General features: G+C 35.2%; 3 protein-coding genes and 1 long non-coding RNA gene across 5 annotated transcripts; 1 reads left to right on the top strand and 3 right to left on the bottom strand.

Annotated features, from left to right (window-relative positions):
• The first annotated feature begins 17 nt into the window (after positions 1 to 17).
• On the top strand, positions 18 to 1361 carry LOC106411151 (60S ribosomal protein L18-2-like). The gene is made up of 5 exons (XM_013851845.3): positions 18 to 120; positions 357 to 446; positions 545 to 673; positions 764 to 946; positions 1041 to 1361. Exons 1-5 carry the CDS (start codon positions 118 to 120, stop codon positions 1197 to 1199), a joined length of 564 nt encoding a protein of 187 aa, XP_013707299.1. The 5' UTR covers positions 18 to 117; the 3' UTR covers positions 1200 to 1361.
• Positions 1362 to 2305: 944 nt separating this feature from the next.
• LOC106407177 (pre-mRNA-splicing factor CWC22 homolog) lies at positions 2306 to 3609 on the bottom strand. The gene is made up of 6 exons (XM_013847981.3): positions 3332 to 3609; positions 3175 to 3238; positions 3040 to 3102; positions 2785 to 2829; positions 2630 to 2686; positions 2306 to 2549 (listed from the first exon to the last, which is right to left on the bottom strand). Exons 1-6 carry the CDS (start codon positions 3532 to 3534, stop codon positions 2457 to 2459), a joined length of 525 nt encoding a protein of 174 aa, XP_013703435.2. The 5' UTR covers positions 3535 to 3609; the 3' UTR covers positions 2306 to 2456.
• A 3066-nt stretch (positions 3610 to 6675) lies between these two features.
• Positions 6676 to 9714, bottom strand: LOC125575911. Of its 2 annotated transcripts, none has more exons than XR_007314461.1 (6): positions 8499 to 9714; positions 8224 to 8372; positions 7980 to 8103; positions 7559 to 7673; positions 7336 to 7468; positions 6676 to 7059 (listed from the first exon to the last, which is right to left on the bottom strand). It is a non-coding gene; the product is annotated as an uncharacterized LOC125575911 (long non-coding RNA). The 2 variants fall into 2 exon arrangements; XR_007314462.1 differs by having other exon boundaries at positions 8504 to 9714.
• Positions 9715 to 10058: 344 nt separating this feature from the next.
• On the bottom strand, positions 10059 to 12820 carry LOC106410029 (putative pectinesterase/pectinesterase inhibitor 28). The gene is made up of 2 exons (XM_022687702.2): positions 11725 to 12820; positions 10059 to 11341 (listed from the first exon to the last, which is right to left on the bottom strand). The coding sequence occupies exons 1-2, from the start codon at positions 12719 to 12721 to the stop codon at positions 10206 to 10208; spliced, it is 2133 nt and encodes a 710-aa protein (XP_022543423.2). The 5' UTR covers positions 12722 to 12820; the 3' UTR covers positions 10059 to 10205.
• Between the last annotated feature and the right edge of the window lie 211 nt (positions 12821 to 13031).

Genomic DNA, 13031 nt, shown 5'->3' with positions numbered 1-13031 from the left:
GGTTGGGCCTAAAACAGAGAAGATGGACTCATGAAACCTAAAAATGCGAGAGAGCTTCCTCCTATAAATCAAAAACCCTAGCTCCATTTTCGTCTTCCTCCGTCAACAGCACAAGCCATGGTACGTACACACTGATCTCCGCCGCTCAATCATCTTTTTCTTTTTGAGTTTCCTATGGCTTTCTCCATTTTCCGAGCTTGATATGGTTGTTTTAGCGAATGATTGATTGATTATTCGTTAGGTTTCTTCGTTTATAGAGGAATCTAGCTGTTTAGATTTCGCATGTGGTGTCTGTAACTTTCATTAGTTGATGGATTTGCGCAATAGCTCGATCTGAGGTCTTGTTGTTGTTGTAGGGTATCGATCTTATCGCGGGAGGTAAGAGCAAGAAGACCAAAAGGACTGCTCCAAAGTCCGATGATGTCTACCTCAAGCTTCTCGTCAAGGTAATGAATGACACTGATTCTCACTGTTTCTTTGTTTGTTAAATGTTATGAATCGTAATGGTAGATTGGTTTAATGAGTTTTTTTTCTCCTTGTGCAGCTATACAGGTTCTTGGTAAGGAGAACCGGGAGCAAGTTCGACGCTGTGATCCTTAAGAGGCTTTTTATGAGCAAAGTTAACAAAGCTCCTCTTTCACTCTCCAAGCTCGTCGAGTTCATGAAGGGCAAGGTTCGTTTCATTAAATCCCTCTTTATAACTATCTCTGTATACAGTCTATGGGATCCGCTTTAATGGTTTTGGTTTTTCTCCTTGCTTTAGGATGGTAAGATTGCTGTGTTGGTTGGGACAATAACTGACGATTTGAGAGTGCATGAGATTCCTGCCATGAAGGTTACTGCCTTGAGGTTTACAGAGAGGGCTAGGGCTAGGATTGAGAAAGCTGGTGGGGAGTGCTTAACATTCGACCAGCTTGCTCTCGTTGCTCCATTGGGACAGAACACGGTGAGTAATCAATTTTAAAACGAATCACTTTTCTCTATTCAAATGCTTTGAAGTTGATTATATGTAATGAGATGTGTTGTTGTGTTGTTGACAGGTTCTTCTAAGAGGTCCAAAGAACTCTCGTGAAGCAGTGAAGCACTTTGGTCCAGCTCCTGGTGTGCCGCACAGTCACTCCAAGCCCTATGTTAGGGCTAAGGGAAGGAAGTTTGAGAAAGCTAGAGGAAAGCGAAAGAGTCGTGGATTCAAGGTCTAAGAAGAGTCTCTGCTGTTTCGACGGTGTTATTTCGTTATAGCAATTTTGCTAGTGAACTCGTGTTCCGCTTTGCTTATTCCAGACATTGTTTTAAGTTATCTATCTTTCCGTTCTAAACGACAATTAAATGTTTTGCTTAATTTAAGAATTTTCTGGCACCAAGCTTCGATTGATATTTGTCTAAGCCATGAGAATTACATGTGATCTTTTTAGTAAAATCTCCACATATGTTCTTTGTGTTGTTTCGTTAGTGTTTTTTCTATTTGTTATTCTTGAATTGTTAAATTCTCTTTTAACGTATTTTGATAGCCGATTGAAGGGGATATTGATGCGTTTGTGCCATGATTCTACGCATAGTCCATGATCAAGGACAATGCATACAGATCAATTATTGATGGCGTATAAAAACTTGGAGCAAGAGTTGGTGTTTTTCTTACCTTACATCACTTTAACGAGACTTCAAAGTTATAATTTGCAAACTTTGTGATTCTAAATGGCATGTATGTCGATTTTGTATCTAGTCAGAACCGGTCAATATTACATAAAAGAGTCGAGAACTATTGTGTGCAAGTGTAACCGTGATAAAGAAAAAGCCATAATAAGATGATGGAGAACAGATTGTTCAGGCAAGTCATAAGTTTTGCGTCATGGCCGGGACCGTTTTGTGAAAAAACTCAATTTGGTTAATATGATTTCTTGCATTAACGATTACATAAAAAGGGGTGCGATTACAAATTCTACAACCCATCACCATTTAGCTTAATAAACAAGGGGCAGGGAGAATGCTGATAATGAGCTCATTGCAGAAATAATCACAACTCATCACTATTTAGCTTAATAAAAGGGATGCTGATAATTAGCTCATTGCAGAAATAAGCATTAAACGAGTAATCGTAATGAAGGGTGTCTAATAAGAACACACTGAACAACACTAGAACACAACTCCATGGTAACAGGAGGTTAGTTCAAAAGTTCAATACTGAACCTAAGAAGTTGGAATGGCCTGATTTACGCACCGATAAAATCTCAGAAACCATTTCTCGGGTTTCCAAGAAGAACAATGTGCGAAAACACAATAGTTTGAAGACCAAACAATAAAATGGAGATTAAACGAAAACCAAATCCCATATGCTGGTAATACCAACTCAATTTCATGATAAGTTTGTCCTTTTGGATAAACAAAAACGAAAATCTTAATCATCAAACATAGAATCTAATCAAAGAGGGTCTGATACATTTTTGGTGTTTAAAATAAAACTAGTCGAAACTTGCGTTCAAGAACTTAAGCAACTCATTTCTCTTGCTCTCTGCAGCTTTGTCCTCTTTGGACTTATCAACCTTCAGCATAATCTGTAGCCAAACACCCAGAAGAAGCATGTGAGCAACGTTTATGAATTAACAACCCAAAAGATAAGAGAGTTTTGACTAACCTTTTTCCCAGAGACAGCACTTCTACGCTCACCATCGTCCTTGTCTCGACCCAAAAACTGAATAAGAGAATAGAGGAGGCACGGTGAAACTCACAGCTAGGAAACAGGGAACTTGATGCAAAGTTTAGATCTTTATGGTATGTTAGTATTAGTACCTTGGATAGCTTAACAGGCCCGCTGCTTCCTTCTCCTTCTCCATTCTATACAACACTCACATCGCCAAGACCAAAAAGGAAAAACCAACAATGTCCCAGGTTTATCACGTCAACAACCCCAGCTCCAAGTTCGAAGAGGCCACAGAGAAAAGGCAAAAGAAGTATTATAAGTAACTTGTCATCTTGATTTTGTTATCAGTACGCAAAAAGAAGAGTTTATCTAAAACACATATGAAAACGAGACAAAGCTCACACCTTTCTGTCTCTGTTCTTATGTCGTTTATGACGATGACTCTTGCTTCTCTCCTTATCCTTAGCCTGTAAACAAAAAGGGGAGATTTCAAGCTGAAAAAATCATATCAGAGACATGAATTTGAGTGAACAAGTAACCTTCTTTGGCTTGTCGTGCTTCTTGTGCCTTCGTGACCTCTCATGCTCACTCTCTGAACTCTCACTTTTGCCCCAAAAAAATCTCCAAGTTAGTGTTTTTAAACGTATTTCTCCAACGAGAGATCGTTGATACCGTGTTTACAAGAAACCCACGAACCTGGAGGAATCGGAGTAAGAGGAATCTGAAGAGTGGTGGCGCTTACGTCGTCGTTTCGACCTAGACCGGCTCTTCTTCCGTACCTTGAGCGAGTCCTTGTCCCGATCGCTTCTACGGTGGCGACGGCGATCCTTGCGGCGGCGATTAGAGTCTGACGAATCGGAGGACACGTCTGAGGAGGAGGAAGACGATGAAGCCGCCATTGTTTCGGAGGAAAATTGGGATCTTTAAGGGTTTTGGTCAAATTGTGTAAGAAAGAAAGATATATATTTGGAGTTCCGACAAATAATCAGAGGGCTTAGTTATGCAATAAAAGACTACAATGGTGTTTAATATAAACATTAAAAAGGATGAGGATTTTTATGCAATTTGAGAGTTCTCGCTTACAAGTTACGGCCCGGATCTAGTCAAAGACATATCGGGCCAAACTCTCCTCTCGGCCCAACCCTAAATATTAGGCCTAGGCATCCGAAAAGTCAAATGGGAACCGGAACCGAATCGAAAATACTCGATCCAAAACAGAACTGAAAATTTTTGGATCTAAAATTCTTTTATCCGAAAAAGTCGGAATCCAAAAAAACAATCCGGATAGACCTTGACCCGAAAAAAACCGATCTGAATAGATCCAACCCAATAAAAACCGATTTATTCCCGACTTAAAAAACTTATACGTCCAAAATTATAATTTTTAGTGTTCTATTTTATATATACTATTTTATGATTTAGTTGAAATATATTTTGTTAACAATATATGTTATTATTTTATAACATTTTGAAGTAATACTAAACCTTAATTTTTGGCCTTTTTTTATTTGTATTAAATGATGTATTTGTAATATTAGGTCATGCTACTTTGACTAAGTCATAATTTTGTATTTGTTAAACCATTTATTGTATGGACAATATTCGATATCATATAGAAAATTCAACATAAATATTTAATTAGAGATTTGTATACGATATATATATATATATATATATATATATATATATATATATATATATAAAACAACTTTTATGAATTTAAAATATGAAAAATATATATAACTGATTTTTAAAGTTATTTTCACTACAATATCACTGAGGCTTTACAGTTTACATGTTTTGAATTTATTGATTTGGTTTGTTTAGAAAGATTAGAAAATCATTGGTATATATGATTGGAATTTTATACATTTAAGAAATATATATATGAATCTTGTTGCTGAGTTACAATAATATATCTATATGATGTCAATGATAACGTGACTGAACATAGGATTTGTAGAGGAATTATTATTAACATAAGTATGATATGAATGTAGACTTGAAGTGATGATTTTAATTTTTTTTAAAACTAAAATTATTGTCCATTGCTCTGTATACAGGTCCATCAGCTATAAAAGAACTACAGCTTGAGGTTACAGTTATTAAGAAAGGTGTCACATTTTTTGTATGGCACTGTAGTTTAGTTATTAAAAACAGATCATGGTAAGTGAAGAAAAAAGCTTCTGGTTACAGTCTTCTTATAACATTCAACTGACATGATATTTTTGACACTGTAATTTAGTTAATGGAAACAAATTATGTTGAAGTCTTGAAGTCATTATTTCCACTAGGGATTTTTCCGGGCTACGCCCGGGGTATGCGTATAAGTTTTAGTTAAATTAAAAAATTTACACTTATATTTGAATATAAATTGTTTATATATATTACAATCAATTTTTCAACTATTAAATTGGTAGAAAAATTAAATAGATTTATATTTATTCATTGCTTTGTATCTAAAAAAATTCAATAACTCACCATTTGGTTTTGGTTATTACTGGAAATCATATATAAAATGATAAATAAGATGAGTAAAAGTTAACTAAACCTAGTTATGGGTTAAAATAAATTTTATCTTATTTATTGAGGTGTATAAAACAATTGTAAATTTTACAGCTGATTTAAACTTTGTTTTAACTACATACGATGTATCCATGATAATAATTTGATCCAAACGTAAAGATAATATAATTTTCCACACCAGTTCATGAAAACACACTACAAATAAAAATATAACTGTCCAAACCAGTTTATAATACAATTTTAATCAAACCATCACCAAAAATTTATATTTAAATCATATAAACCAATAATGACTTTCTAAATTAAGAATTCTTATTTCGTCCCAAAGATATTAGTCTTTACTTTTATGTTGGGTTGTAGCTTTGATGACTTATTTTAAAGTTATAATATGGTGTTTAAGAAAGTTATATATGGTGACGATTTAATTTCATATTCACAATTTGTAAATTACATATGAAGATTGTTACTAAATGAATATAATGTGAAGAGTGGTGCTCTTGGTCTAAGTCTTTAAATAACTCTCTATGATGTGTTTGAGTATCCATTCTACACTTTTTTCATCATAATTGTTACCAATGAACTGAACATATATAGCTTTATGACATATGCGGTTCAATTGAACTGAACAAACACAAAAAGACACAAAATTAAACTGAACCAAACACAAACCAAACCAAACCAAACCAGACACAAACCAAACTAAACCAAACACAAACCAAACTAATTTGGATTAATTTTGGTTAAAGCTTTCTTAGACTCAAATAAACCAAACCAAAGTCGTATTAAATCAAAATGTCCATCCTTAGGTGAAGTTGGTCTCTATAGCGAACATTTAGTTTGATTTAAGATGATCACCATAAATATGATAAAATTAAAGAGGATAATTGTAGTCGATTATTGAGAACCTTCCTAGATTATCTTCAGCTGGATTATTTATATACTACATAAACAAACTAATTTATTATATTAATTATATACTCCTTTTGAATTTAAAATATTGATGTTATAATTTTTTTACATATATTAATAAAAATTAAACACATATTTTGAATTATTATTTTGTTAATTTTATTTGCTTCCCAATAAAATTAAACCACTCATTCATATTTTGATTTATGTTTTAGTTTTCAAGTGAAATGCATTGATTAAAAATCGAACATCAATCTTTTGTATGCATTATGCAAGTAAAAGAGTTTTTAAAAGATCCATTATTTCCTATTTTAATATTTCCTTTTTGTAAGAGTTACTGTTAAAAAGAAAGCTTTTATGTATTTAGGTTGATACATATAATATTTTTCTCCTTTTTAAAAAGAACGAAAAAGTAGAGAATGGTATTGGTAAATAACATAGTATATCTATGCAGAAAATAACCTAAATTTTATATTACTTTAGTTTTATAACTAATTCTAATATAAAGATAAGACAATTTCAAAAATTGATAAACTAATTGATGTCTGGTTTGTTGAGTTTTTGTATTACTATTATATATAATTTGATATGTAGATACTTTGATCAACTTAACCTTGGGTAAAAGGTTTTTTTTCCATTCTTCCTCTAAATCTTACATTTTCCAACGTTTAACACATAATAAACCTAACTACGAAATGAATCAGTATTACATAGTAAAAAATCCTTACTAAAACCTCGGTTTGCAGTAGAAGAAACAACCCCAAGCCAAGAAAACAAAATGCAAAGTTTGACAAAGCAATAGCTAGAAAGTGAAACAAAAAAGCTTCATGTTATCACATAAATAAGTAATGCAGGTCTACAACATTTTTTATCTATACCATAAGCAGCCACACAAGTAAGAGTAGATTTCTAGCTCGTTTGTGTGAAACCTGCAATGCCAAAAACCACGGACAAAGTTGGTCATCAACCAGCTTGAATGTTCTTCCCATCTGCAGTGAAGGAAAGAAACATTTCAGGACCTGTGTAACACTCAAACTTTTCAGTAACAACTTCTTGCCTCTCCTCTATACGATCGAAGCATTATAAAATTAGACAATAAAACAAATGTGCATGAAAGACAAAGGAAACCAAGAAGAAGTTAAACGATAATATGTAGTCTATCGAAATGTGTGTGGGAATATCCAAGCATGTCTGTTTTATACATTTCCATTGAAATTTGGTAACATTCTAGAAAGACAGGAGGAAGGTTTCACAAAATTACTCACTTTTTTCCCCTGAACTTCATGATAGATCAGCAAAACGTTTGATTCTTCTCTCATGATAGTCAGTATGAGGAACCTTTCTCAGTTTTATGACCAATGTATTTGTGTCTTCTGTCATTTCCTTCATAATTCTACACTATAACCAATGTATATATAATTTTACACACGTACATATTAAGGAACTCCGTAGATGAAAATTATCAAAGGTTACAAAAAGATATCTTACTTGCTTGGAATTATCAGTTCATCATATATTAGACATTTCCTCTTCCGTGAAACCACCCGAGAAGACTTCTTACCAGCCGGAATAGTAATCGTCGAGAACAGACGGCTTGTTTCCCCTATATTTCGAAGTATAACAGAACATATTAAAATTTTCTGGATCTCTTATTAATAAAAAGTGTTTACTTTAAGAGATTTTCAGCCACAAAACTTTTGAGAGAAACCTTTTTGGGTAATTATGTCCAACTTTATTTCCCTTCATGAGTCACATATTGTTTTCTATGATACCCGTGAAAAAAATATTAATAGAACTAAAACACTATAAACATAAGCGATTCATTCTCTATCCATTATTCACAGTTTTCATATAGTTGTAAAATGACCTGGAATTTTGAAGATAACTGGGAAACATAAAAAAAACATACCTCACGTTATCCTAAACGTAATTGCGGCAAGGAGTAAAAGTTTTTTAAGGGAAAATCAGTCAGCAGTGGAGGCTGATTAAGATATGTCTCTAATGGAAGCTTGTGGCACCTCAGAACACTCACTCTGCAACAACACCAGACAAACAGAAAACAAAGCAGGAGAAGTTTTCAATGAAAGAGTGGGAGATATAACGTAATTTCCTGAGATTTGAGCGAACTATAGTGAAAGCGGGAATCAATTTACCTGCGAGAACAGGGATGGAGCCGCAGAGAAAACTAACGATCTCCATCTTTTTGAGGCATTAAAAGTCTCTCAACCTCTTGATGGTTCTTGGAAGATAAGGTAAGGCCATGGTGGAGATTTTGAAGAAAGCGATTGCTCCATGCCATTTTCTGAAATATAATTCTTAAAATCAAAAGAATAACAACTAATTTTCTTATCGTAGACAACATAGGCAATGATACTAATGATTGAATGCTCCACTATTGAAAGTAAAAATTGAAGTTATAATGAACAACCTTACGTGTTTCACAATATTGATACTTTGTGGTTGACAGCGACGGGGTGCTTGATTTTGCGATTTTGAGATTTTGCTTGCCATTTATACAATTAGGTTTACACATATGGCTTTATGTAGGAGGAGTAGAAAGGGGAGGCGGAACGAAAAACTGAAGAAGAATTTAAAGTTGATAATTGATTGATGAGGAGAAGTTCAAATTAACGTTAAAACTCATGGATTGGAGAAGACGGAGTGGGATTGACAAAAAAACAAAAAGATTGACAAAAAAAAGGAGAAGACGGAGTGGAAGAGTTATTGACTCTCAAAACTTGAGCCGTAAAAGAATTTGTCAAAAGGGTGGTGATGGGCTGAATTATTGTTTTTACAAAGCCCACACGAAATGCTCATTATAACTCAGCTCAAATGACATGGCAGAAAGCCAATCTCTGATTGGTCCGAATTTTTAATCCTATGTGGCATGCCTCTCCATGGCTTATATCTTGCTTTTAGTATTGTATAGATTTTGGTAGGGAAAATTCTAGTTAGGAATATTCATTAACTAATCGGAGGGACAACATTATTAAAAAGAAAGATGATTTAAAGCCTTAGTGCGTTGTAATGTAAATAACTTTAAAAAATTAGGAGTAATTTCTAAGTGTATTTCTATTTTAATAAGATAGAAGAAATTTTAAAATGTAAAATTTAGAGTTTAAAAATATTTTATTTTAATTATTAATAGTTTAATTTAAGTTGTTTTGTAAAAATTTAGATATATTGACAAATATTGACTGAATTTGATGGAGTTTGGATATTTCATGTCATTTTAAGATCCTAAACCTGATATGGACCCGATACGGATCCGAAAAATTACAGGTACTTTACGGGTATTTTACTTATAGAGCCGAACCGATCCGGATCCGAAAAGAACCGACTCGAACCCGAACCAAAAATTTATAAATACTTATTGGATCCAAATGTCTAAGTTCCAAAGGATTCGGACCCGAAAGAAACCGGCTCGAACTTGACCCGAAAACTCAAACGTCCATGCTTGCTAAAAATAAACCCTTGTAACTTTTGTTTAACTGCTACAAATTAACATGTAAAAAATTGCATAAAAACCTTTAAAAGTGGTATTCACTAACACTATAACCCTTCAACTTTTTTGATTAGTACTTTAAGACTTCAATCTGACATGTTATTATCACAAGAAATATTCAACTTGACTTACTTATCTCAAAAAGTGACTGGAACGGTTTATTTACAAATTAAAATTGATGATGTGTCAATTTTATAATAAATAAAATAAATAAAAGCGAATTATTAAAATAAATAAAATCAGAAAGTTAAACAAAAAGTAAAAAAATAAAAATAAAAAACAAATATTTTTTTTAAAAAAATTGAAGGTTTAAAGTGTTAATGAATGTCAATTTGAGAGTTTAGTAATGCAATTTTCCCTATTAACATGTCTTAACAATTGGTCTAAAAAATAATGTAGACATGAATCCATCCATGGTCAGTAAATTGTCAATGGCTAGTATTGTTGATTTCTTGAAACATGTACAAGAAGTAACATTTATATGATTCATGTACAAGATGTACTAATTAACTTTTTAATAAATGAGTAACAACAGATATACTGGTAGATATTAACATGAATTTACAAAGCTAATCATATACTCATTTACAAAATCCTCAAGGTTTGTCAAAATATTTACAGACACGACCTCTAGGTAGACGGAGTAGAAGCTGACGGTGAAATAATCGAAGGGGAGGCTGAAGGTGGTGTAGCTGAAGGTGTAGCCGATGGAGAAGCTGACGGTGAAGCTGAAGTAATAGCCGGTGGAGAAGTTGATGGTGATGGTGAAGCTGAAGGAGTAGCTGATGGTGACCCTAAGCCAGTGGTATTAGTGACGGCAGAGACTCCTGGAGCAGCCGTAGGACCTGACCCTGTTGTGTTCGAACTGGAACCTGCTTGTGGAGCAGCAGCTGGACCTGACCCTGTTGTGTTCGAACTGGAACTTGCTTGTGGAGCAGCCGCTGGACCTGACCCTGTTGTGTTCGAACTGGAACCTGCTTGTGGAGCAGTCGCTGGACCTGTCCCTGTCGTGTTCGAGCTGGAACCTGCTTGTGTAGAATTGGAGGAAGCGGCCACGGTTGCTAAACCGGTTCCGGCGAAAAGACCGGGGGTGTAGGGAACACCTTTACTAGGAATCCACTCGTCACCTTGGATGTACTTAGCCGGAGTGTATCCAAGAATATCTTCATCACTCAACTTCTTGATTCCTGGCCAAGTAACCCGGCCCGTGACACCTGCACCTGGCCCAGTATTCCTTGCCTCCGAGTAGAAGAGCGTGTCAATACCGAAGTTTCCTTTCCACTGCTGCCATCCTTCAGCCGCAATAAAATCAGGTATGAACGTGTCCATGATGATAGTTTTTGAATACGCTTTCCATGGCCTTCCAAGATAAGCTTTGCTAGTTTCCTTGACCGCCAAGTAATCCGCTTCTCCAGCAATTGTGCACCCTTGGAGCACGAATCCTGTTGTTTCTTTCGGATCTTCGCGTCCGTGTGCGGTGATGGGACATGCTTGGTTCGGTAGTGGCTTCCTCACTAATAATATACAGTTCTGGAATACAGCGGCTGCATCTCCAAAGAGAAAATCTATTGTGCCTGAGATAGTACAGTCCCGGTAAAACTGACGGTGGGAATGTGCGTAGAGTGTGTCTTGGTAACCATCAAATCTACAGTTGTAGAATATGGATTGGTCTGAGAGAACCCTGATCCCAACAGCTTGATGCTTTGCCGCCCCGGCTGTGTTCTGGAAACCCATGTTCTTGGCAATGAAACGGTCTCCAATGATCGCTGCATGCATGGCTCATTCGTCATATACTCATATTGGTAATAATAATAAGTGAAAAATCTCATAAATTACTTTTTAACTTTTTTTTGGTTACTAAATAACTTTCAAGTAGAAAAATCTCTGAAATAATATTTATTAATCAATAAAAACACTAAATTATTCTCAATTAATAACCCTAACTCACCCTTTAAATTTACTAAATATCTTAAACTATAATCATTAAATCTTAAATTCAAATATATAGATGTATTTTACTTTTTAATGAATGATTTTTCGATGATTTTTTCTTATGCTCTTTTTTTTTTTAAATTGATTTAATGCTATTTGAAGATGTTTCTCTAGTAAGAAAGCCATGAAAGGTTAGAGATATCATAAGAATCATTACCAACGGTGGCTGTACGGTAGGTGGTAATACCGTCCTGGAAACTTTTCTCGCCGGTAATGACAGTTTTATCTGGTCCATCACCGATGAAAACCAGATCTGACATGGTCCTGTCCACCTGAACAAACTCTTTATAGACTCCGGTCTTAATGTAAACCACGAAAGTCACATTCTTGTTCTTGGGGACATTTTGCATTGCCTCGCTGATCGTCTTATACTGACCACTCCCGTCCTGAGCCACCACCATATCTGGTTTGACCTCAGACAATGGAGCGGTCAAGAGCCTACGCACACGCCCATCAACCCACGAAGGCTCTTGAGCCAGCAGCCGACGACTACTCAACTCCGTGAACTGCATTTGTCCCAAGTAATTCGACATCTCGGTAACCATCGCAAGCGCGTTATGCGTTAACTGCACAGCGGTTTTCAAAGCCTTCTTTATCGTCTCACCAGCATCACCTTTAGTCCCTTTAAACCCATCGATACAAGTCTGCTCATGGGTTATCGTCGCGCTGAGCCAAACCTTAACCTTAATCAACACTTCGTCCACCTTGTGAAACTCGAACTTTCCCAACTCCACAAACGAGTTACTAAGCTCGCCTATTGCGTAATCCATCAGCTCCTTGCATTGATCCAAAGCCATCTTCGTCCTTGGATCCTTTTGTAGCTCGATCATAGTCTGTGACTTCCTCGCCACGTTAGTTATTTGCTTCATGGTCACGTTAAACGCTGCTCTCACAAGCTCCAACGGGTCTGATGTGTCTTTTGCATCTTTCCTTAGAGTGTCTTCACAAGTCTTCTTGTAATCCGTTGGCGCGCAAACTTCCTTGATGGCTTTAACCGAAGCGGTGATCTCTTCTTTACTTCCGTTATCGTGATTGTTGACGTTAACGCCGATGGTAACGGCGACAACCATTGAAACGAGAAGAACAGAAGAGATGGAGATCATTGCATACCTCCTTTTCCTCTTCGAGTCATCGTCATATGATCCAAATGCCATTTTCTATCAATTTTTGTTGTTCTTTTTATATTATTTTCTATTTTTCTAAAGAACTATTTATTGTTTTATTGTATAGAGACTCCTCTTTTGAAGCTTACGTAGCCTCCTTAGGAGTGTAAGTTTTATTATAATTTTTAAAAATGTTCACAATGAAAGTTTTGTTTCAGATAGATAAAGAGGTTTGTAGTTTTGCTTGCTTTGTTTTATGAGGTTTTGCGAGAAAGTCGTCCGGATTAAGAGCGTGAGAGATACAAACACAAAATAGGTTTGTGGTTTCGGCTTTTTTTCTCTATGAGTTACTAAACATGGA

This window comes from Brassica napus, chromosome A6 (assembly GCF_020379485.1).
Source record: "Brassica napus cultivar Da-Ae chromosome A6, Da-Ae, whole genome shotgun sequence".
Taxonomy (NCBI): Eukaryota; Viridiplantae; Streptophyta; class Magnoliopsida; order Brassicales; family Brassicaceae; genus Brassica; species Brassica napus.
The sequence above is the reverse complement of the archived record's forward strand: the minus strand, read 5'-3'. Positions and strand labels throughout refer to the sequence as shown.